The sequence below is a fragment of the Ciconia boyciana genome, chromosome 2 (genome assembly GCF_034638445.1).
Source record: "Ciconia boyciana chromosome 2, ASM3463844v1, whole genome shotgun sequence".
In the NCBI taxonomy this organism is placed as follows: domain Eukaryota; kingdom Metazoa; phylum Chordata; class Aves; order Ciconiiformes; family Ciconiidae; genus Ciconia; species Ciconia boyciana.
Genome location: NC_132935.1, coordinates 120,358,541 through 120,384,666, shown reverse-complemented (window position 1 = coordinate 120,384,666; position 26,126 = coordinate 120,358,541). Strand labels below are relative to the sequence as shown.

At 41.0% G+C, this 26,126-nt stretch overlaps 1 protein-coding gene across 6 annotated transcripts in view; it reads left to right on the top strand.

The window, feature by feature from the left end:
* Positions 1-26,126, top strand: part of TMEM108 (transmembrane protein 108) — a 166,940-nt gene that overhangs the window by 78,816 nt on the left and 61,998 nt on the right. For all 6 annotated transcript variants that reach the window (XM_072853812.1, XM_072853809.1, XM_072853814.1 and 3 more), the window contains one exon: positions 881-962. In XM_072853812.1, the coding sequence (XP_072709913.1) occupies positions 923-962 (40 nt within the window). In that variant the 5' untranslated portion in view covers positions 881-922. The remainder of the gene's footprint in view (positions 1-880; positions 963-26,126) is intronic.

Sequence of the window (26,126 nt, the reverse complement as noted above, 5' to 3'; positions counted from 1 at the left end):
TAATATTTTTAAAACTGAGGTGAAAAATATCTGTGACAAGTATTTGAAAATACCATGTGAGGACACTTAAAATGTTATTAGTCACTCCCCAAATGGGCAAAGGTGGGGAGATGGGGTGGTCAGATATTTTTGCCACATCCCATTTTCAGACAGCAGTTACAAGAATTCCCTAGAGATTCCCTCCTACACCAAGATAGTTCAGTTTAGGAGAAAGAAAACGTTTCCAAGGACATAGAGAAGATTCTCCAGTTGCCGCAACTCTAGCTGCAGTCCAGGTAGCTGGTGGGGTAGGTCAGGAGGTGACACGAGCTACAACAACTGGCTAACATGAAGCTAAAAGTTGCCAGGACAAAGCTGCCCTCTGTGCTACAATTTCAAAACAGTTTGGGATCTCCCCGCTTTGGCACCACTGAAGTTTTGATTGGGAAAGGAGAGTGGATTTTTCTCCTCGTTGTACTTCTTGAGGGATGCAAAAAGGTGAGACTCAGGGAGGAGACTCCAGCCTTGTGTGCCCAGCACAGCTGCCCCGTGGTGTCCGCACCTCATGTTTGCTCTTCCAGTGAGGATCCTTTCTCCAAACTAATAAGACTCTTGTGAGATTGATTTTATCAAGTCATAGGTGCAACGTAAAAGTAATTTTCAGTGGGTGTATTTTGTATACTCTTGAGAATTTTTCCCCTTTTTGGCCATAGCTCTACCCTTCACTGCCAAGCTGTTGGAGAGCACAGCTAATGCAAGCAAAGTGCAGTTAGGCAATTTCCCATTACTAATCAATACAATTTTCCTGTGAAGCTTCATCTTACTTTATAATCAACAGGTATAACAATAGGACATATATTTTGTAATAAATAATTTCTTCTTCTCTTGATTTCTTTGACAGAATCATGAATAAACTGGCAGACCAGCAGGACCACATGATACCATGAAGAGAAGCTTACAGGTCCTCTATTGCCAACTGTTTAGTAAGTAATTTTTTTTTTTTTTCTGTAAGAAAGGAAATATTCAAATCCTTGCATAAGATAGTAATATTTATGCAGGGCACAATTCAGGGAGGTACTTAACCGTGTGCCTTGCTTCAAGTACCTGGAGGAACCATATGGAAGTTAAATTATCTTGTTAACTGAGGTATTTGGAGATGTATTAAAAAAACGAGTTGAAGTATTAGCTGATTCTGCAGAGTCTTGTACAAGAGTAAAAGTGATTTTCTGTGCCTTGCAACTGTGAATACCCTCAGAAAAATGAGATGCAGAAGCAGAGGAGGATGGTGGTTGGAAGAAATAATGCAACGTTTTTGTAATCATGGTTTTTGACTAGTTCTCAGTGGACAAAAGGGATACATCCCATATGGCACGTCTGGTGATGGCCTCTCAATAAAAGTTCTATGAGCGAGGGAAGGGAGCCTCAGATTCACACAGCCCTAAATTCTATGTCACTTCCTGAGATTACTAGTTTCATTTTTCTAAGTTCTGGCTTTCAGAAGAGTCATCCAGTATGAAATTCCAGCAGAATGACTCAGCTGAAATTTAGACTGTGTAGATGGGGGCTTCCTCCCCTATTCATGGGAGTAAAGCAAGTTTTTAGGTGTAAAACCATATTGACACTGTTCGAGCATTTCTGTAGACTGACAATTTTCAGAGTCAACATCACAAGCAACAACTTTTCTTCAAAATCTTAGAGTTTAAATTAAATAAGAGTAGACAAAATGTAAGTGTAATCACTCTGTCGTATGTTTTACAAAGGAAATTGCTAATTTACGGTAAGAATCTAAAAAAGTTTTTTTTACGTTGTCTCTTCAGCAGAATTTCTGACTTAAAGATATGCATTATACTACACAATTTTGTATGGATTTCTCTTATTCTGGTCCAAGCAAGACAGAAACCTGAAAATCATGCTTAGTATGCATGGAATGAGAAATGCAAGGACTATTGCTTTTATTGGCATGTGTGAAAATTAAGTCTAACAAATATTTTATGGACTGTTACAGAAATCTGGTTAATATCATATCTTTGCTTTACTCATTACCATCAGGTTATAAAGTGAGAGATTTCTTTTTACTTGCTAGATTGGCTGGTGTTCCTATTCTTATTCACAGCTCCTCCTATGACATACAAGAAATTCAGCTGTGTCTTCATGGCATCAGGAGGAACTCCACAGGTGCACCCAAGACAATTTTGCTCTAATGAGCATAAAGCTAGGCCAGATGTGCCTATGTGACCTGCTCCACATACCTTTGGCTTGCAGAGGTGGTGTGTCTGGCTGCAGTGCAAAGGGGAGAGCTCCTCAGGGACGACTGTAACCAGAAACCCACTGACAGCAGTGGAGGCTGTGGTAGTTTTACAATAGCTAAGGACCCAGAATACTTGACATCACATTTTGAACATGTTTCTGCATGTTGAAAAGTAACTTAATCCTAAAATTATCTCAGTTGCTGGAGCAACATTAGGTTCATTGTAATGAAAATATGAAACTGAACTGTATGAATACATTTCTGTCAACATGGTAGGGGAAAAAAGGATGGTATACTGTACATCCAACCTATCACAGTGTTGGGTCTTTATGTAATTTTTTTTTTTTTTTTAATATCATGCTTCCCAGCTTGGCAGCATTCCCCATTGCTATCCCTGCTGCTTTAAACTGTATTTTTCAGGGTAGTGTGTTGAAGATCTAGGCAGCAAGTAGAGGAACACTGAAAATGAAGAGGGAAAGACTGAGCAAACTATATATATATATATGTATATATACACACACACATATAAATAGTATGAATAAGCAACGATATTGTGAACTCTGTGATGTAATTTGAAAAGATGGATTCTGAACATACTATTTCTACTGGCAGATAAACAAACTGCTTTATTTCTCTGAGTGCAGCAAAGATGTGTACTAAATGTAGTTATCATTAACAAATGCAAGAGCTATAGCTATATAAGAGATATTTTGGGCATCTGGAATGAGTTTTTTCACTGATTTGTTGGTTGACTGGTTTGTAAGAAGCCTATGGCAAGATCCACCAAGTTACTTAATTCCTATTAAATCAGTTTTCTTTTAGATGCCCTGTAGATGTGTTACTTAAGCTCGCATTTTCCCTGGTTGCATCATAACACTAAAAACAATCTCCAGAGAGTGCATTCTGCAACCAAGGAAGAGGAAATGACTTTAATGTGTTTCCTGTAACTGTTCTTTTTGCTATAAGAGGGGCCTGCAGCATGGTCTTATTTGTTTCATTTGCACAAAAGAGGGAAAAGTGCTGCCACTATACAGAGAAGAAAAAAAACAAACCTTCAGAGAAAGTGTCAAAAGAGGATGTTCTACTTTGGGCTGATTCACCAATGTCCTACGCCTGCCTGCCTTCCTCATCTGCAACTGCAACAAGTGGGTCCATGGTGCTGCCTCTCTGATGTGGCAGCATTTTCATCATCTGCTGTGTTATGAGTGATTAATTGAGGCTTAGGGCTATAGAGAGAAGTGCCCTATGGATGTACTCTTGTGAGTCAAAATCTGGCATGGCTTGAGCAAAGACTTGGTGTTTTTTGTAGAAACAGTGATCAGCTGGGGAGATAAAACTCTGTGCTTGTGTGAGCATGCCCGTGGCTAAGAAATGTTGGAAGAAGCAGCTTCATCCCCAGACTGGTCTGTTGCTGTGGGGCTTGTCACATCTTGATTGAGTCCCAGCTGTGCCACTGGGCCAGTAGTGGCTACACCGTTCTGTGTATTTGTTTCCACCTCTGTTCATTTGTGCTGTGTTCAGCTGTGTCTGTGCAGTGTCTGAGACAGTGGGACCCTCGTACTCTTGAGGACTGCTTGGCTTTGGGCTAGAAGAAAAGACTTGTGTAGATATTTTTCTGATTTACAGACTAGTGGGATTTGTTAGCTGTATTTTTAAAAGTCAGGCCCCTATCTAAATAAGGTTTTAAATGTAGCATATGTCGTCTTTTTGTGAATTTTAGATGAGTTATGTAATCAGTCCATTGCCATTCACATTCTTCTGCGGTGCTTTCCAAAAAGACCATATTCCATCCATTTATGCTGATCAAGAATAGTATGTGAAAATGGCACTAACAGCAGCTGCTCTTTTGAATATGGTTCTAGCTGGCTTGAATCTGATCCCAGTTGTCAAGAGGTAGACTTTGTAAAAATTGCAGTGCTACGTTTGGCTCAGGACAGGGGCTCTGGGCGATGCTACTTTACTTCTAGTCATTCATAATTTATGAATAAGTAATTAAACATGTGATGTAACTGTAAAGAAGCAGTGCTTTCTTTCAAACTGTATCTTCAAAGATTCTATGTAATCTGAAATCTCTAAGACATTAAAAAAAATAAAAAGATTAAAACAAAAAATTTGGAAGAGGTTTCTTAGTGAGAGCTCTTTGAAGTCACTAGCTAGATTGAGTTGATGAGGACCAATTAAAGCAAAACATGTGTCCACAATTTGCTGCCATTTGTTCTAGGCACATCTTTATGGATGAAGTTTGTTGCCTCTGTAATGATGAAGATGCAAATGCCTTTCCCATGAGGCTGAGCGATCTCCATTTTTTATAAAGACCTAATGTGATGATTTAAGCCCTACAGCATGAGCCACAATATGTCTGCATTTTCTGTAATAAAACATGCACATTATAATTTACCATGCATGCACTGTTCACTAAGGGCTTCCACGTTGCATATAAACTAAGAAAAATGTGGAGAAAGGTAACTGGTGAAGCCCTTGGCACACAGGCTGTATATGAGACTTTCTTCTTCAGACATTTATTTTCCTGAAAAATGGAAGGACTTTTATTTTCTGTTTACTTACAGCACCAGCGTCTGTATGAGGACCTGTCACCATAGCATCTGGAAATAAACGCCAGTCTGAGTGTTTCTTCATGCCATTATCACTTACTGAGTTCCCAAGCATCACTCTTTCATCTCTGAGGCCTGGCACAATGCCCAGTAATATCAATAGAAAGAGTCTCCTATGTACAGGCTTGCACCACTCCCTGTAGCAAACTGAGCAAAAATGGCAGTGAGTGGCCGTGCCTTATAATACAGGCTGTCACAAGTCTTGTATCCCCTTGCTGTGGATGCAGCTCACCTTCCTTGGTTTTAACTGGCAGCCTGACTGACTTTCGGTTAAGCCTCTTGCAGTGAAGTTCGCCCTGTAGAAAGGGTTAGCACAAGCCAGTGCTCCATTCGACTCTGAAGCAAGTCCAGGGGCTCATCCCTCTTTTCATAAATATTTGATAAGCAATGTGAGTTTGTCAAATTCCTGTTTTAGGGAAGACCCAATTCTCAGTGCCTTCTGAAAGGTGCTGAGCAGCATTATCTCCTAATGCCTGTTGCCTCTAATAGGAACCAACACCCACCGACTCCTGTTTCTATTGCCAGCTCCCATCTGTGAATAATTACGTGGTATTAATAAGATGGTATGCACTGATGGCTCGTTTATACAATTATACATGGTTTGTTTATAGCAAGTGGGAAGGCATGGTAACAGTACAAAAGAGACTACTGCCAGAAGCAGGGGAATAACCTGTTCTCTGCCCATAGTAGTAGATAAGACATGAAGAAATGGATTTATAGACGAGGTAGCTTGACATTAGACATCAGGCAAAAACGCTTTAGCAGGTTAGGGCATTGAAATGCTAGAACAGGCCAGTCAGGAGGATTTTAGTCTGCCACTGAAGCACCGAATGGAAAAAACATCTCTCAGGGGAGACAGAGGTCATCTAGATGATTTCAAAAGCTCCCATTAAACCCTCTGATCCTGTGACCACTAGGTACTGTGTCCTTAGCGCAGATGAGCCTGCTTGCTTCAACAGAGGGCTCTTGCTTTTCATGAGCTATGTATAATTAATCTGTGTGATAGAAAGGTACAGCTGAGGTATGCTTAAAGGTACTGGGGATCACTTGATACAGATCAGCAGAGAGTTTCTTCCTGTCATTCATGAGGACTCACAGAGAGAAAACAACATTTTTGTTGTGCTCTGTTAGGCTGCTAGGTGTTATCTTGAGCAAAGAGAGCAGCAGGGAGTGGTTATCCAGCAACAGATTCCATCTGGTTTGCTTAAAAATTAGAAAGGTAAACAGCCTCTGGGTATGCAGTGTTTCATGTACAAAGCTTTTTGGGATACTCACTGGGCTCAAGCATTTGTATTTGAGAGTCACGTGGCTTGGTAACAGACTGCCCATCGGGCAGCTCGCAGCAAGCAGTCCATCAACACTTGCTTTTCCTAGAATTCAATTAAAGGTTGTTGCTTCAGTTTCTCAGCAAAAACTTTGCTTTCTTGAAAGAAGCTGCAGCTTTCCATTTTGTGATCCCTTCCTGAAAACCGACCTTTTGAAAGAGAGCTTTAAAAGCAAACTGGAGCACCTTATAAAGGAACTAAATTGAATATGCATTTCTTAGCAGATGTAGGCTCCAGTGTCCTTGATGTGCCCTTTAGTGAGATTTCAGCTGCACACAGACAAGAGAGTGTGTTCCTGCTCGCTGCCTGGATAAGCACAGCTCTGTGAATCAGATGGCTCTTGTGATTCTAAACTCAAGATTGTTCCCATGAAAAGTTTGCAATATTTATTTTAAAATTGCTGGTTCCATGAACATTCTTGCCCTTAAAGACATTACAGTTTGGTAGCATTTCACAGATTGCACAAACTCATTAAGGAGTTTGAGGTACATCTAGTGGGGAGAGGATGTTCTGCCTTGTTCTGCCAAGAGCAGATACAAATTTAGGACGTAGCAACCTTCCCAAACAACTAACATATTGTGAAAACTTCTCCACTGTTCTTGCAGATTTGCTGAAACACAGAAAGATGTGGAATAGGCCTGGGGCTGCAGAATTTCAGGTCATGGTTTAAGTCTTTGACACTGAATATGGGATAAAAAGCCAACAGACAGTTATATTATTATATTTGCCTTTTCTATTGGCAAGCAAGCAATTCGTGCCTTTGCACATATCATTTGATAGTCTGATTATGTTCTTGGCATTAAGTACCTTCAATTTTGTGCTTATACTGGTACTATTTGCACTAGAACCCTGTAGATTTTTCAAAATTAATGAGAACATGGATAACTTCCTGGTGTTCACGTTCATCAAGCATTCACACACCAGTTGTGAGACATTCTGGTAACAAGGTCCATGGTCATTATGCTTGAAGACCAAGAGATATTAAATACATATATATAAATATGGATGTTTACCCAAGTTGGAAAATGCTGCAAGGATTTGATTTTAAAATTTCTTTCTGTCTCATTAAAACAATACTTTGATAGGTCAAAAATGAATCTACAATATTATTTCCATCTTATGTCATGAATTATTTGTGTTTTGGACCTGAAGCAATCCCCATTGTACGACAATGTATCTGTCTCATCTTCTCTTTTAGATTCAGTATTGTTTGCCTCAAGCCTTGAGAGAGAGGTTTTAGAGGGAGAATGAATAGGCAGGAGTACAAATGTGACTTTTCTCTATTTTTCCTTTCAAAAGTCTATTCATCCATCTCTAATAGAAATAAAACTTCAGGAACAAAGACTTAGCGGCTTGTGCAATTTCATGTGTGTGTCTTTGAGGCTCAGCGTCAAGTCCAAGTGGAGGAGGAAGTGTTACTGATATGCAGACAGGAGCCTAGCGACCATGAAATACTGGTCCTATTGAGTTCAGTGGCAAAACTCCCATTGCCTTTAGTAGGATTGGGATTTTATTCGCAGCCTTCACGTTCCCAGCTTGCTTTGATATGTTGCATTATAAAACAAAAATATCCTGTCAAACATTTATTTCCTTCCCCAAAGCCTTCTTTGCTTGCTGGCTGTGCCTAAGAGGCATTGGTATGTTTTTGACAGTACTGCAATCAAGCCCTAATGCAGCAAAGGCAGTTAAATATGTAAATACAGCTCATAGCACCAGACAGACTGCTCCTACAGCAGCCACTAGCCATAGGCTTGAATCTCTGTTAGACTGCGTTCCAGTAATTTGACATAAGAAAATTTTTATGTCAGCACGCACGCTGGTGTCTAATGTCCATGAATTATCTAATGCCTGTGACAGTGTTCCTGCGAGAAAGACAGAAAAATGGCTAACATATAGATATATATATGCTCTTAATATACATTGTTATCTAATATTCCCCCATGTGTGAACTGCCGTGCACATGGAAGTGTACCATTGGTATCAGTAATACAGTGATATTTATACCGCCGTGTTAGGTGCTGGAACTTTTATACGTTAAAAATGTCTTTGACTCTTTGCAAAGCCTTTGAACTTTTCTCCCTCCACCCACCCCTTGGCACTCTACATCCCATTATTTTTGAATAAGGAAGACCTAACTGTGGAGGTTATGCCAGCTTCGATCACTCATATGTGTGTCCATTGTAGCTTACTGTAGGCTGTGTAAATAATTTAGAAGAAATACTTATAAAACCAAGCTCATTGCAGGCTGTGGAAACAGTTTGGAAAAAATATGTATAAAACCAAGTGTCATCCAACTTGGCAGCATGTGATGGTTATTATCCCTGCCCCATCTCTAAATAGCAAATATATATATGTCCTCTCCAGTTTTACAATAGATCTCTAAAGAACCTGAGCGTATGCCAAAATTTAAGCGCATTCAACTCAATGAAAGACTTCAAAACTCCACCTGCAAAAAAACTTACTGTGAAACATCATCTAAGTTAGCCTTTGGAATAAAGCCATTGCTTCGCAGAGCAGTGCATCCGGCTGGCCTTTATTTTGAAGATAGGCATCTGCAAAACTTCCTTGACAAATCAAGGCCTATACATAATTAGTATGAATGTATTGTTTTGTAGTACGTTATCGGTTTAAACTATGCATATCCTCTAATGCCTGAAACCTCAAGGGCAGGATGTGCTCCCAAGGTCTGGAAAAAGCCCACAGCCTCATTTTACATGATTTTTCCCCCCACACATTATTCTTGGATAAAAGGAAGATGTTTGTTATATGTCCCACAAAAGATGTTTGAAAAGTGACCTTGGCAGGAAGGATACTCTACCCCTGCTATAGTAACTTAAAACCACATCCCTTCAGCTAGAGAAGGCAAGGGAACCACAACCCCAAGGCCGTGTTCTCTTGGGGTGGAGGGGCTGGGTCCCCATGCTGGCTGGTGTGTCTGTTGCAATGTGTGCCACAAGTGCCCAGAAGGAATCCACTCCAGGTTTTGAAGGAATAGTGCTGTGTAGCCCCACCAGATTTCCCATCACTGAGCTTTTCTTCTATACTGTGATGATGACATGGTTCTTCAAGCTACTCCTTTCACTCAAGACCAGGCTCCTGTCATATCCAGGGACAAGAGCAGGATTTTGGGGCCAGGTTTTTCAAATGAGCAAATATATAATAACTCAGTTGGGCACTCAGTGAGTTTTCCGAAGTACCTAAGCAGGTTAACCAAGTGTTCATCTGCTTTTCATCTTAATGGTAGATAAGTATGAAACTTCTGCAGGTGCCTTTTAAGAATTGCGCTAGGCATGTCTCTTTGATATGGAGTGCCAAGATACTTTGGAAAATCTGATCCCTTTTCTCCTAATGTAGGGGAGCAGACTTTGTTTCAAAACTATATAATACTGTGCAGAACATAAGTCTTTTGCTTCAGAGTTGATGAATAATAATCAGTGCTTACTAAGACCGAGTTATAAAGAAAGAAAATAAAAAAAAGAGGGACACTGAATCAAGTGCACATTTACCGTTCCTAGTAGTGGTAACAAATGCTTCTTATTCAGTACTTTATAAAGTCACAGCATTGTGCAGACATTAACTAATTAATTTAGGTTCTAGTGAAATTATGCAATTAATTTAAGTCTCCAGTTACAGCTGATGAGCTGATCTGTCTCATGCTCTAAGAGAAGCGTTCTGTCCTTTCTATACCCTCCCACATGCATTTGGTCCACAAAGGCTGCTCTTGCATGTTCACGCTGCCGTGCAGCTTGCCATGGTCAGAGTAGCTTTCACAGGACAATGCTTCCTAATTCTGCTATAACAGAATTCCAGCTGCTGGGAGAAGAAGACAGAAAAGAAACCTTTCTTGTATCCTATCAGGGAAGGAAGCAAGGCAGGGTGGGGAGACATGACTGGATATTCCTCTTAATAAGGCAGATATATTCATTTCTTATTGCAGGTATAGTTGTAATCTGTAGGTGTAGTTCATGTACCCACTAAAACACTTGTGGTTATCAAATTTATTGGGTGCATATTCCGTATTCACTATACTGTTCTTACTCTGTACTGCTGGTGCATATAGAGATCTTTCAAGACACTGCCATCAACAGTAGAAGCACATGTCCAGTCCTGTGACAGAATAAAGTATGCTCTGCATAGAAAGTTAAAATATTGCTTAGGTGGAAATGTTCAGACCATACAACAGACTCTATCTCACTGTGGTCTTTAACCCATGGACCTTCCTTATTGCTAGAAAGGGAACAAGCAATTCCCTCTCATCCCTGAAGAATATTGGTTTTAAACAGCTTGATAACCAATGTCATCAATAGTTATGAGTCATTGCAGGAGAACCTAAAAGAGTTTGAAAATTTGTGCACTTATACAAGACCTCATATCGCATTTCATTGTGGCTTTCAGAGTGAACCATGGAGTATTAGTGACAGTACTTTTGTGTAAACTGCGTGAAAAACAGCATGATTTCTGGCCAGGTTGTAAGTCCATTTTGTAAATCCCAGGGCTTTGTTGCTGCTGGAATTCCCTTGTGGCCAGCCTGTGAGGGGCTCTCAGTACTTTAACATGAAGTTTCTAATTCTTTATGCAGTTGAAAAAGGCACTGCTTCTTGAATTTAGCATCCCATGGGAAGGAGAATGATGACTTTGCAGTATCTTCTAAAGCATTAGATACCACTGGCTCCTGTAGAGGCTATAAATTCATTATGGTATCACAGCTTCTCACTGCTGAGGGCATTAACAATTAACATACAGACACCACAATTAAGATATCAAAGAGAAGAAAGTGAAGATAACAAACAATGAGAGTACCTGATAAATGGACAACAGTATGCTTGCAGGGCAAACCACTTGTATGTGTATATAGAGAGTTAATTCAGAGCCTTAAAGCACAGGGAGAGAAAGAAAATGGTTTCATACCCTGTGATCTTTTGGCCCTGTCTTGGAGGTAGAATAGAGCAATTATCTCCCGTTTCATGTCTTTCACTGCAGTCGTGCTCGGGTTTAGCCATGTTGTTTCCTTAGAGCAACTGGCAATTTCACCTACTTCAAAGCTGTTTTGTTCTGCTATTCCAGGAAGGAAGAGCTGTTTTTTCTGATCGAGGCCCTGTACATCCCTGAGAGCCTCATGTCAAATCCCTGCCCTGGGACCTGCTTCTTAACACTGAGGTTGTGAAGCATAAAGTTAATCACATTACAGCCTGTGCTGCACAGAAGTGCCCTGGCAGTTATTGAGGATGAAGCCTGCGCCGGCAAGAGAGAAAGAGCAATAGGTGCTTAGGGAAGGAGGATGCTCTGAGACCGATTCCCAGGAGCAGACGAAGAGGATGTGCAGGAATGGAGTAGTTGCTACGGCTTAATAGGAATGGACACTAGCAGCTTTTTTTTCAAGCAGAGCAATCCCTCAGGAGAGAGATCATTTACAAGATAGAGTAACAGGACCCTGCGCCATGGCTATGCATATTGCAGTGCATCTTTCCTGGCCCTTGGGAGATTTAGGACTGGGACCATTAGTTGCAAAGTCACTGCAAAGTATCTATGTGACTGACAGGGAATCAGATATAAATCCTCTGGTCTCTAAGTTGGAGATGGCTGGACTGGAGACAGCATAAGATAGAGAATGCTTAGTGTACATGGTTGAAGAAAGGGCTTCTACAGGAAAAAGGAAGGTCCTCTCTCCTTGTAGTTCACAGAGCCAGAGAAAACCTGGGGTGAGTGGTGTGCAGTGTACCTGGACTTTATTAGCTCTTGTTTCAGGAAAATCTGTTTCAGAAATCAAAGGAAATTCTGAGGAAAATGCCTTGGTCTTAATTGTTATTGGGAGCATCTCTTTACCTTCCTGGCTATTGAGCCTCTCCTCCGGATTACAAGGTACCCGTCTTCATTGGTGTTTCCCAGTACAGAAAATATCCATCTTTCTTGTGGAAGGTGACGATGCCATTTGGTGACTATGGTGGTTATTCGAAGCCCTGAGAAGGCCACTGCCCCCTCCTGTGCACGTTCCCTGCTCCTGGCCTCATGTAAAATAGTCAAGGCAGCAAACCCAGCAGCAGGGAGAGCTGTGGGGATGCTGTAGCACCACGCTCAAACCGGGACACCCAGTTAACTGTGCTTCACTCTTACCAGAGCAACATGCCTTTCCCACAGTGGTTTTCACTGGTGTATCAAAATTTTCAGCATTATTCCCCTGGTTTGCAGGTTCTGCTGCGACCCAGAGCTGCACAGCATGGTTCAGCGCAGGAGGTTGTGTTTCTCTGGACTCTGGGCTGGCCGTGCTCCAGAGCAGCCCCATCACAGAAAGAACAGCTTGAGGGTTACATTCAATTAGCATAAATTGCCAAAGGCTCAAAATGCATTGTAGAGCCAGTGTGGATTGTTAAGCCTCAAAACATGCTCCCTTTTTCTTGCTTCTTTTCCTTTGCTGACTGTGTGGAGGAGAAAAGGCTTAGAGCCCATTTTGTTATTCTCAGAGGAGGGGCGTTCCTGATGCAGCTGCAAGAGTGAGGCCTAATCCGCCTCCTAATATCGGGGAGACCTTGGGCTGTTGTTCTCGCCGCTGCATTTCTCAGTGTCTCCTATGCCTACATCTCTTATCTTTTGAACTGTAAGCATTTTGGGCTAGGGATTGACAGTATTTGGATGTGTTGTGCAGTGCCGAGCATACATTTGGCTCTTAGTTAGTAATTATAACAATTAATAAGAAATACCATAAGGCTAAAAATATTGTAACTTTCAAAAGAATTGTTGGGCCATTTATTTTTTGTGCATATGAATGTGTGCCTCATTTAAGCCAATTATTTTTCTATTAACAGGCATTGGTTATGCCACCCTTCTGCTTTTATTTTTAGAAGTATTCAGATTATTACAGAAAGTGTGAAGAATGAATGAAAAAAGAAATCTGTCTCTTAGTACTTGTTTTTTAAAATTAAATTTCCTGGTTGAATAATCCTACATTTAATCCTCAAAGGCATGTGTCCCCTATAGGGAATGTTCTCTGCACCCTCAGGTGCCTGCTGTCAAAATGTCAGAGGATGGAAGATTAATTCAAATGAATTCATGAATCCAAATACGCATTTGGAAATCAGGTGGTGTTTGATTATGATGTTACCAACACCTATCCTAACATATTTAATCACAAACGTGAGATTTATGGAGTAGAGACATGTTACTCTCAAATTTTAATTTGCAAGTTGTATTCTACTTTTCAGACAATGCAGCAAAGTTGTGGTAGAGTCCCTCTTATTTTCTGTCTCGTGACTTATGTGGGAGACTGGGAAATCTCAATCTTCAGTGTTTCAAGGTGAAATTTTTAGGTCTAGCTGAGGTGATGCTTTTCAGCATGGCATGGACAAGTGTAAAGCCTCTTTTGTCCTGTGGACTGAAGGGATTCAAGCTTTTTATCTGTGGAGGAAAGGAGATCACATGGTCCTGCTGTATCTCCAAACTGCATATTGTGTGTCCCGCTTTTTGGACTGGAGGCATATTGTCACTGGCTGTGGCAAGAGTTTCTGTTCCTGTTCAGTGACTATATTGATAGGAGTGGTACGTTCCCGAGCCCACGATCTAGCGCAAAGGATGCATCGGTGTGTGTTCTGGGCAGCAGCATTCACAAGGGAATGAAACTCAGACCAGGCATTTGGCTCACCTCTGTACTTAAATCATCAAAGTAGTATTTACAGTTTATTTTTAAAGTAACGCATGAGCTTTACAGAGGTGTATTTCTCCAAAGTTTAGCTGTGAATAGAATATGTTTATTGCTGTTAAGAAAGGACTGTCATGCAGCATGTCCATTTCACTGATAATTTTGGAAGAACTATTTCTTGTGTTTAAATATTAAGTAGAAATTATTGAAAAGCTTTGACTACTGCTTTCATGAGAACCAAAGAACAGATAAGTATATTTTTAAAGTGTGATCTGATATGCTGAGGGGAGTCATGGGGGAGAGGTGTGCAGGAGGATGCAGGTTTGTGTTAGTATTTTTTAAAAACAACCAAGACTTTCTTTTGTGAAGTAAAGTTGTTTTGTGATGCCAGATGTATAAAGACATTGGTTGTTTCAACCTCAGCTGTCACTGGCAGATGAATAACAAGATAGTGAGAAGAATCGCAGACGGATCAGCAAGGCTGATTTTTATGAGTCAGAGAGCTTTTGGAGATTACAGTATAGCATGAAGAATTTATCGAGGTGATTTATCCACAGTGCTTGTGAATACATTACCCCATACTCTGTCTCAACTAGTATAGAGCGGGTCTCAATATCTAGAAATGCATTATTAATGTTACTTTGGAAAGCAATATGTTTTTGCATAGTTTCAACATCCTTCGTGTTCATGGATTTTGAACATAACTCTAAAACTCACACTAAATCTTCTGCTATTGAAACAAATAAATTTGGGGAAAATATTAATAAAAAGACTTTTAAAAATGACATTTCATAACAATGCAGTCAGCCTTCCTGCTGCCGAGAGCCGCTGGCAACCAGAAATGGAAACCTCTATAAAAGAGACTTCTGAAAAAACAAAGGGGAAAATCGCCTGTTCTGATTTTGCCTGTGGCGCTGTCTTCTCGTTTTGGAAGCTTCCATCATGAGGTGTGCTTTGTAGAAAAGACAGGTGGAGAAAAGCAAGCTAAAAAAAGGCAATGGAGGAGGCATTATTTCATGTTCAGTACTCTGCTTTTCCTCTGCATCCATCAGTTGTTGTGCCAAGAGGGAAGCAAAAAAATTTACTTGGTAGAGGGGGGAACCAAGAGCTTTTTTTTACAGTTAGAGATAACAAGACAATTGTGCTAGGAAAGACTCTTCAGCTTGTGTGGTTTTCTCAGTCATGGGATCAGTGAGGGTGAGTTCTTCTCGCTGCTTCGCAGTGTCAGGCAGTTCTTCAGCTGTCCACCTCCTGCTCACAAGAGCCACTAGCTGACCACGCTGATGTTTAAGTCCTGCTGGGTCCATGCATTTTGTCGCTCAGCATTTACAGCCAGGGATGACTTACCAAAAGAAGCAGCTCCTTTACAGCCACTGAAGGAGGACCCACACTTATAATATCTTATTGCAGCATTTCTGGGTGGTCCTTGTGAAGTGCAGAGGAAGGAGTCTGGCAGAGCTGCCCCTGTTGCAGCTGGCAAGCCCTTTGGAAACTACCACTGAAGGAGAAGAGCGGAGCGGGTGAGGGTAGCTCACCCGGCAAGGGTGGGGAAGATTGCTCTCCCATCAGTGCAGTTCCCTGCATGTCAAAGCTGTAGTAAGAAAGAAAATGAAGTCGTTCCGTGAGGCTAGTCATCTGTGGCTGCTTTTTCATGCAAGAGAAAGCAAAACATATTTTCTACAATGCATCTGTGCAAGAGTAGGAAACAGTCATGAATTTGGCAGTGAGAAAATTTTCCCTTTATAAAGTTATTAGCTGCAGTGGTTTCACTTTGACGGCCCTGAAATGCACAAGACACTGAATTGAGAGCTTCTCAAGTTTGGAAAATTCAAAACTGGTAGTTCTGGACTGAGTTGTGGCAGAATACTGTGGAAGACTCTGGTAAATGAGCTTTAGAGATTTACATTCTTAGGTTTGCTTTTCTGAGTAAGCCAATACGTATTAGTGCAGCAGGCAGTATTTTTAATGCAGGAAAGGTAGGGTGCCAGTAGTATGATATTTGTCATTATATAAGATCAAAAATGCATTAATTTATAATACATATTCCAATTTTAAGACCCTGTTAATTTCAATGAATTGCAGGGTTTGGTTTGAAGGACAAGTGTTTTAATGGAGACATAAATCACCAGCCATAAGCACCTCTTTTGCCATTTTCATATATAAAATTAGTAGCTGCATTAGAGGTTCACTGATATCATTCATAGTGCTCTGGCCACTACTGAGGATGTATTTTCTTGACAGGTCTGGGGCTTTGTCTCTTACATTAAACTGTAAGAGTTATAGATTGGGAACTGTATGTATCCAGGGAGAGACAGGTACCTCATATTCTACTGAATTTGCCACATATTTCAGTGTTTTAAAATATTAATTTGTTTTTATTCCATTACTTAATCCATTTGTCCATTGTTGAGCATAAGAGAATTTCAACCTGTCTGCCATACCTGCATTAAGGATATCTACTACCCTATGGTGCATGAATCAGGCACTGTAGATTGTTAAGAAATTGCCTTTAGGGCAAGTTTGCATATGAACTGCATCAATCTTGTGGTTTCTTCCCCTTCTCTGACCCCATTTTCATTTGTAGAGGACCTTGGCACTGCTGGTTGTCATAGGAACGTGGTAGGATTGTTCAAAAGGAAAAGGGGAGATGCATAGCTTTGCCCATAACTCATTCAGGCTGCTACCTCCAGGAGATGCCCATCAGCATCAGCAAGGAGCACAACATGGAAACAGTCATCAGTGAATTTGTGGTTGCAATAACGTTCTGGTGAGGGCAGTTCAGTATTCCTATTTCCAGCCCAAAAGCCTCTACAAGCCCCAGCAAGGACCAGGAACCTGTTGTTTAGGTGCTCTGCAAACATAAAGGTGATGGATATCTGCGAGTGAACTGTATACCCTGCTGTTCGGTGATCTTGTGGAGAAAATATATTGCAGTGATACATTAGACAAAAATATTGCAGAACTTCTCAATTAATTGTTGGGGAAACACTGAAGTTACCTAACTGTATCTCCTACAGTCTTTGCAGAGAGGCAGAGGCTAAACTGTGTTATGGATGGCTAGTCTTCACCCCAAAAGAGTGCTCTGTGGCACAGTTTGGAGATGATGTAAAGGAGAGACCTTGGAAATGTATGTATGACTGCTATGCTTCTATAGTATCCGTGTCAGCAGCCTTCTAGCTATTTATTCGGCTTTGAACTGAATTATATTTGTGATGGCTCCTCTCTACAGCCAATTTTTGTGATGGAGGGGAATAATGCGTCTCTTTTTTAAAGGAGCTTTGCTTAGTTCTAAGTCAGTATGCTGAAAGCACCATTAGGCTGTTTTTAATGTATGTTGGGATTGCAATACTCTAAAACACTGCTGGCAATGATGGAGCTCCTGCAGTTTTCATTCCTTTAATTTTATTTCCTAGCATTTGAACAAGAATTAATCACACTGTGAGGAGAATGCTGCAAAGTTTAGGTAGAGTTGTGGCTACCCAAGCTGCTTCCCCCAAAAAAACAATGTCCGTCCATTCCGCTGTGACCGTATCTATGCTGACAGTCACTAAATAAAATGCTTAGCGTGAATGAATGAATAGAAGGTCTAGCTCAAGAGAAGATCCAGAATATTTGAGGAAGAAAAAAAAATAGTCCTGAACTTCTCTTCTCTAAAAATTATTGTTACAACTGAGATAGAAATCATTAACATGCTTTGGTAAAGAGGAGGCTCAGAAAGTACAGGTCAGTCAACAAAGCAACAGTATGTATAATGGGAATGTGGAAGCATTGGAAATGAGGATTAATTTTTAGTATTGTTTAGGAAATATTTCACACAAGTCAGTGAGAATGCAAGAGCATGAAACATGCTGCATTTACGCTGTAACAAGAAGAAAGATGTCACCAAAGGGAAACCCTGGGATCTCTGGTGCTCTGAGTAACACTTCCAGGTTTCTTTCTGAACTTTCATCTTTCAGTGTATGAGCTGCTTGGTACCAAATTCTTTCATTGCCGTAAGGAACAAGTAAAAGTAGTTTATTATTAATGCTTCTATAGGGTCTAAAGATCATACTCTGCCTATATTTCTACTCGAGTAAGTCCAGAGTCACACCACTCAAATTTCTTTAATTCACTGAATCAGATTCTCAGTGCACACAAATAAGTGCATGATTAGCTTGGTTTAAATTATTATCACTCCACTGAAATAAATTACGCTGTTTTATATATACTTTATATATTATGTATTTATTTTATGTATTATATTAGTAAAATATGGAGATGGTACAGACAAGTATGACAGATATAAACCAATTACTTATGTGAGCTGTGACTGGCTTTCTTGTGTCTTTCTGTCAGGGTTCATGTTGTTGAAAACAGTTCATTCTTCAAACCCTTCTTTTTTATTAACCTCGATGTATACAGTGTATACAATATATGCAGTACAGTGAGATAAAGAGCACAGTGACTGTGTTCACTCACAATGTCTGTGCCTGTCCTGCCAGCAGTATGATGGGTCCTAGTAGATAGTAGTTAATTTCAACATTTTGGGTACTAGTAATACTAGTAAAATTTAGATTCCATTTAATATCCTTGCTGGGAATGCTTCTTGCCCGTGATGTCTGTAAAAGCTTGTAAGCAGTTAAGCAACTGGTGTGCTGTGACTGGTGTTTTTTATACCAAACGGAATAATTTTCTAGTGTCCTGTTGTGGATGAATATATTCAGTAAGCCATAGTGTCCATGAACTCGTCATTTTATTCTTCTGTTATACATAATTATAAACCTAGGACATACCTGCAATGCAAAAAAAACCCAAACCCTGGATTAGTTGGTTAGATTTGGACAAGAGAAGACAAAGTGAAGGCAAACAGTGAAGACAAAGCAGGTTTTAATTCAAGTTAGGACTTGGTCAGGTAAAACTCATCTTTTAGGCACAGCTTTACTGCAGTTAATAAAATACTGATACTGTATTGCAAATCTATTGATTTAGTAGAACATTTATTTGCAAAACTTTAAGCTAGTAGAGATCCATTAAAGCGTCTTCTTAAGGATGTTCCTTCTGTTTTCCACATTAGTTTAGTCTCACAGAAGCATATATAGAAGGTCTGTGCAAGTCCTTTTTCACATGCAGCTACTCGCATGAATACTCCACCTGAAATCCCTCAACTATGTCTTACTTTATTTTCTGGTCCTTGACAACTTATTTCTTTTGCTAGTACAGGAATTTAGGCATTGTCAGAACACAGCTGGTGCAGTCAGCTCCAGATTCTTGTCTTGGTTGCTCTGATAATTTAATTTTGAGGAGAAAAAATTTAATTCAGTAGATCATCTTTGGATTTATACTGGTGTTAAATGTGATCTGGTTCCCTCCACACCTGTTCCAATGAGAAAACTGATCTACTGAATTATTTTAATATTTTCATATCCCTTCCTTGCTGCTTTTGCTTTAAATTTTGCCTATTTACGGTAGTCCTAGATAGTAAGCAGCTAAGCTGGTTGATTGTCATGTGAAAAACCAATAGCAGATACCTGGCAGGGGTAGGGTGCTCCATAGGAAAATGATCCCCTGAAGTACACCGATTTTGCAGCTATATGAGTGGTGCACAGCCAAAGGAGGAAAGTTGTATGGAGTGACAGGTGGATGCCTCTGGTTGACTTCTCTGTAGGTGTAGGAGGAGCAGATGGCAGGCATAATAATGTCCAGCCACATGATTTTATGTACCTTTGCCCCCTCAGCATGGCTGTGAGTAGTAGTAAGACTGGGGTCTTGTGAGTTACTTTTCCATGGCACAATGTGCTTCTCTCAGTAGAGCAAAGAGAAAAAAAAAAACCAACCTTGCTGCTGTGCATCGCACAGCATCAACATTGTGTCTGCATCGCACAGCAGACACAAACATCTCTGGTAATTCAGACACAGACACAGGTATGAACAATTACAAAAGAATAATGTTGTGCATTATTTCTTCTTCTGAGGCTCTCGTGGTGTTTTGTGCAGATAAACCGAACAGCTCATACCTCATTAGTGAGATCCAGAAATGAATCGCCCTTAACTACTTCTGTGCTTGGTGTACTATAAACACTTGTTGTAGGTAGAAATAGGTAGTGTAACCAGGTGCGTAATTAGTTTCTCTGCCTGTTTCGCAGATGGGAAGCCAAGTCTATGCAGGGAAGAAACTCACAACTCACTTGAAGACCCTCAGCAAGTTGGTGGCAGAGCAGAGCTGGAGTGCCAGCTCCAGCCACCCCGCCAGCCACCAGAAGGGCACCCAGCTATGGCAATGCCATGCAGCCAGCCTGTGCACAGGGTCCAGGCATCCCATAACTGGGGGCTCTTGGTGCACCTGAGCTGGAAGCATCAGGTTGGGGTTTTAGGTGTGGCTGGATGATTGGACTCGTGTTGCAGAAACATCTGGAGAACCGTCTTTCCTGTGTAATTCCTGGTTGTTGTATGTTTTTGGTGAACATGGATCCAAATTTTGGAGTTTTGCCTCAAAAACAATTTTTTTCCTTGACCAGACTTAGTTCAGATGATGACTTGATCAAAGCAGAAGAGTGATGATTTGATCTGAGATTTCTTTCATTTCTCAGAGTGATGGCTGAGTAGTTCTCCTTCCTTCTTGGATGAAGTAATGCCTGATCGTGACATTAATCTCTACTGAGAACATTTTGTATAATGGAAAATGGAAAGAGAGCGAATCCAGTCTTTTTTGCAGCTCTTGGCTTTCTTCTTCCATGGCAGAAAGAACTGAGTGTTTTATAGGAAGGGTCCCAGTTCTCCCTTTTTTGGCCTCAGCTAGCAAGAAGTTAAAAGGCTAGATATAGCAAAGTGACTGTACAGTCAGGGTATAGTGACCAGGCTAATCTCTGGTATGACAGATCCCATTGACTGCTGGAGAGCTCTACAGTTTCTGCATCAGCACTTTTGCCCACAGTAATGGAATAATATAAGGAAACCTTAATTTCAGGAAGCTTTTTCCTCTCACCTATGAACAGACCCGACAATCTCTCTCTCACTTTTACAGGAGCCACTGGAAATCACTATGTAGAGATAAATGGGGCCGTTTAAGGTGGATAGGGTGAAGTTACTACAGCCAGAAGACTGCCCCTCATATATAACGTTGTCAAGGTTGTGCCCATCCTCAAGTGCCAGGGACAAGGGCACAAAAGTTGAGGAAATCTTTCTGTAGTTTATTATTTCTAGTGATGATAATAATAATACTGTTGTGTTCAACCAGAAGGGCTCACTTTTAAAACCCCATACACACATGCGCAATACCATCCTGGATCCTAATGCATTCAAAATCAAAGGGACAAAGGGAAGATGAGCAGAAGTATTATTTTAGCCTTGGAAAACTGAAATGATGTAGGAATTGGCTTCCCCAAGATTGCAGGGACATCTGGTAGATCCAAACTCCACCCTCAAGGCCTTTCCCAGTGCTTTAGTGCAAGATCTTCACTCATTTTATCAACCAGTCTAGCTTACTGAACTAGGGGAAAAAAATGATCTTGTGTTAATTTCTCCTTCTGGTCTTCAGGATTATAAAAAGAAAAACTAACTAAGCAGCAAAAAGTAAATGACTCAATTTTTATTTCACCCAGAACTGTATAGTAGGTGTAAGGCCTGCAGATAGGTGCTGTGTAAGTGATTAGAACTCTGCTCACATAGGGAGCGTATCTTCTGGGGAGGCGGAGGTCCCCTGCTGTTTCCACATAATCACTATGACTTTATGAGGGAGAAAAGCAACATGTAGTTTCTGTTCAAAAGGAGGGGGGCTTTGTACTTATCACCGCAGTGGATGAACTACAGTGAAATGGTAGTGCCTGTTGAGCACATAGTAGGACACCATTGCTTGCCACAGGACAATGAAATAGGTGTATTTCTTCCCCTTTTTGGTGTACACTGAAACCTTTGCCCCTGGTCTTCACTTGTCGTCTTTATTAGAAGCTAGCCAAGCGTGTAATATAATATAATTCCACAGTGCTCAACCGGTAGACTGAGCATACATTGAAATGCTTGTGTGCACCTCTTCCTTACTCACTTCCCGTGGGAGAGATGAGATTGAACTGATTTATACATTTTCGTCCTATTAAGAATCACAGATTCAAATCCTCTTTGTTTATATTGGGTGTTTTCAGCTATATTGGGTTTTCTTACTATCTCATGTACTTTTTTTGACAGAGTTTCCTTATCTTTCATGTATTTTTGTTCTCGTTGTATGGATTCTCTTTTTTGAGAGAGCTCAGCTGAGCCTCTCACATTTGCTCAGCTCGCTGACCCTGGCCAGTGGCATTACTGTGCTGAGTAATGCCCAGCTAGAAGGGACATCTTGGCTTAAGCATGGCAGAGCAGGGCTGAGATGTCATTCTGAATAACTGGCTCTACTGCCAACTTCCCATTTAACTTTGAAAGACTTCATCTATCTTTTGCCTCATTTTCCCATCCCTGCACCCCATCTTGCCCATGTCCTGCACAGAGACTGGGGCCTGCAAACATAAGTGGTGGCCATAAGTAATCTGGTGGCTTAATGTCTTCTTATGGGTTTTCTTTTTAAATTGAAGCCAATTCCCCTTCAGCAGCGCTCACAGATGAAAAGGTCTTTAAGAGTTGGTGAGCTTTAGCAGGAAAGGAACCACTTATTCTGCATTTGAAGAAAACAACAATTGACTTTTCTGAGAAAATAAAGATTTCAAGTCTGATCAGGGCATCCTCTCTGAAACACTCAGACCTGCCCTGTTCCTCTGGTTTGTATTGGTTTGCAAATAGCAGTTAAACAAGCTTTCATGCTGGCCCTTTGCGATCACCCTTATAAACCAAACCCTAGACTTGATTTTTTGTGCCATATGTGCACAGAGTTACTGGCATGATTAAGACCTTGGATGTATGGAGAGATAGAGAGAAACAGCTGTTTCCGTATCAGCTCAGGAGAGGTGTCCTGCTCTGGCTGCGGCTTCTGGGGATGCGCTCAGTGCATCGGCAGTGTGTGAGTGTAAGATGTTTGACTGTACCAGGGACGAGCATGTACTGTAACTGTGAAAGAGGGATGCTGCTTCTAACCTTATGCTTACAAAGTATTAGGTGCCACGTGACCAAGCACAGTCATACTCATGAATTTGATACTCTGCTATTAAAATATGATTTTATAAAACTGCTTGTTAGCACAGAATCACAGACAATGGAAACAGAAGAAAAAAAAAAATTAGGACATATAGTCTATTTTTACACTCTGCCAATTGTCTCCAGATGTTCCCACATCATATTTTCCAGCCATGATACACTCCACTCTTTAATCACACCTCTGAGTTTAAAAGTTACCAAGGAATAACAATTTAAGGTCTATTATTATCTATCCCAATACCTCATGACTATGCAGGACATGAAACCTAAGTTATATAACACAGAGCTAGAATTACATGGAAAAGCCCACAAAATTTTTCCCTATCTCCTATTTCTTCTTTTCTTCTCATCTGTATACCTTTGGTTTTGGTATTGAGCTCCATTTATTTCATGTTGACCCACATGTTCTACTCCTGGTGTGTTGTTCATGTGCAGATGTAAAATGCAATGGGCAGATACCCTAGTGCATTACAGAAATTGTCCAGGGAAAGTTAGAGGTTTCAGTAAATAGACTACATGTGTTAGGGCTTTTGATACTTCAGACAGTATTGGTATTGATATTGATTAAAAACCTGATTAGGAGTGAAACTCCCCTTTTGTTCCTTCTTTACACAAAGCTGGAGGTAGCTTGAAATATATGCTTGAGGAACCTTTCGTAATGACAGATTAATATATTGCGTCATATATATAATAATTACTACTATCTACTGCCAGTGAAAAAGCACATTGCACTTCTTCCTGCTGATAAGATGAAGAACATCTTAAAATGATGATATTTAATTTGTCAGCATTAGTATTCAGAGTGAACACAGCTTTGTAATGAGTCACAACATATCACTTCCAGAGCTGGAACGGCTGCTTATGCATTGCGCTGGTCAAATTTAGAAAAGTTTTTTGTTTATTTGTTTTTATTTTTTTCTGTACTAGAAGCACTAGCAATTTTAAATCAAATCTGAGACAGGCATGAAGCTAAGTTGTAACTTTAAAAATTAGGCATTCCTATGGCTCTTTCCATCCTCTCATAGCCATATATTCAGTGGTATTTGATTATTTTCTTTCCTTGCACTCTTAATTCTCAGACTGTAAAATCCCTCACTGATTCACTGCTGCCTAACGTGCCATGTGTGTGTCTGCCAAAATTACTATGGTGTCCCTTTACAGGCCAACCAAGAGCAGGGTTCCTGGCACCAGGTGCTAGCTCTACAGTGAGAAACAGGTAGTCCTGTATCCCCATCCATATACCTTCACCTCCCATCTTACTAGATGTTTCAAGAAATTCATTGTGGAATTTGGCAAGGGAACGGGAGATCATACATGGACAGATTCCTCTGCACAGATAGCAAAGCAATTAGTTCCAATTTAAGACGACACTCATCCAAGCTGCTCTGCGTGGATCCAAATTGAAGTATACCCAAAGCAGATTGCAGGATGTGAGCCTAAATTTGAAACCTCAATATTCTTAGAACTTTTATTTTTTATTTAATTATTATTTACTATTTACTCCCCTCTTTCATCAAGCAGAGCATTTCCATTAAAGTCAGCCAGTCGTCTTGTGTAAATGTGGCAGAATCAAGCTTTCGATATTAGTAATAAAGAATACATTTATGGGACACTTTTTCCACAGCGTAATGCCAGCTCTTCTTTCCACCAGGAGAGACTGGCTGTTCCATGACAACTGGAATAGAAATATGGTTTTTCAGTTGAAACATCCTAAAGAGACTTATAACAATGAGGCCCACTCAAGACTGATGGGAAGGAATTGGTGATTGTGAATAAAGTGTTCCGACAATTTTAGATGGGGCTATTTTCTGAAACAGTAGGGCAGCAAGTCTCTGAAAACCCAAATACAATCAGGCAAAGAATTAACTTCTGCTTTCTAGCTGCTAAATTGAATTATCACTGGAGGGAAAAAAAAAAACCACCAGCACTTTACCCAGACATTGATTCTCTGTTGTTGTCAAACCCCAGCTGTTCTGTGAAAAGGAATAGTGGGGTCAACACATCGCTCTTGTTCCACACCATGGAGGATCAATACCTGCAGTATAATTCAGGTACTTGTAATTACAAGGTCTTGGCAGCTTTGCCTGCAGGTTAAATGACAGTCAAAGCCGAGTTAGTAGATTTCTTCTTCCTGAAAGCCCCAAAATGTGCGGGTTTTGCTTCTTTTCTAACAAGAAGGGATCTTTGATTCCTGGCATTTTTAAATTGCTTGCTGTGCAGACTGGTGGATCTACTGAGGGTGGGTGTGTGAGGTTAACTCTGGCACCATTTACACCAAGGAATCACATTTCTTTGCTTCTCATGCAGCCTGTAATTAATCCTATTTTATAATGTTAAGAGAAACAGATTCTGTGGATCATGATGGGAATGGGGAAAGGCCTTTCCAGTGACTGGGACCGATTTCCCTTTCACGAGAAGGACGAGGCTAAGGTTTCCAAAGCAGCAGCATGTGCTGGTGGGTGGGATAGCAGCTCTGGAGTCCAATCACCAATGCTCCAGCAGATGTGCCAGAGAGCTTTCGGAAGGATTGCTGCTGCTCCTGGGTTTCAAGTGCCGTCTTTAAATTCTCACCTGCATCAGCTGTCACTGTGGATTAAATTATTCCTGTTCTTACACGGCCATACAGCGGGATGAACTGTAAGGCTCCTTCTGTACCTGTGTGCATGCAGGCAGGCATGCCTACCCAACACTCCTGCCAGGCTGCCTTCTCATCATGAGCTAAGTACAGGCTCCACGATAGACATTTTGCTCCTGAGGAAAAGCTAGTGAAAAAACTCAGGCATTGGCAGGAGACATGGTTGCCCTTGAAGTGCTGGCCTTCTGTTCCGCACTGCCCCTTCTCTGCAGGTCGATGCGCTGTTACCATCAGCAAGGTGAAGGGCAAAAGCATGGGTTTCATTCGTTAATGGAGCTGTTGTGGCATGCAGAGGCCAGGTGTAGACAGTCGGCTTCCCTGGCAGCACTCCTCTGCCCTGCAGCCAGCCTTTGGTTCCTGGGGCTGGCTGAGCACCAGTTAGGCACCGGGACAGCCCGGGATGGGGGCTCCTGCTTTACTCCAGCACAGCTTACCACCGCTGCTTGGCAGGTTAGCAGTGACTCCCATCGGTGGGAGGAAGAGGATGGTACCCGAGACAGAAGGAGCTCGGTGGGACTGATCGCCATCGTATTGCCAGGACCTGCTTGACTGGCCCTACCTGTGAAATAATGCAGGCAGCACATCATGTGAAACAGTGCAGGTG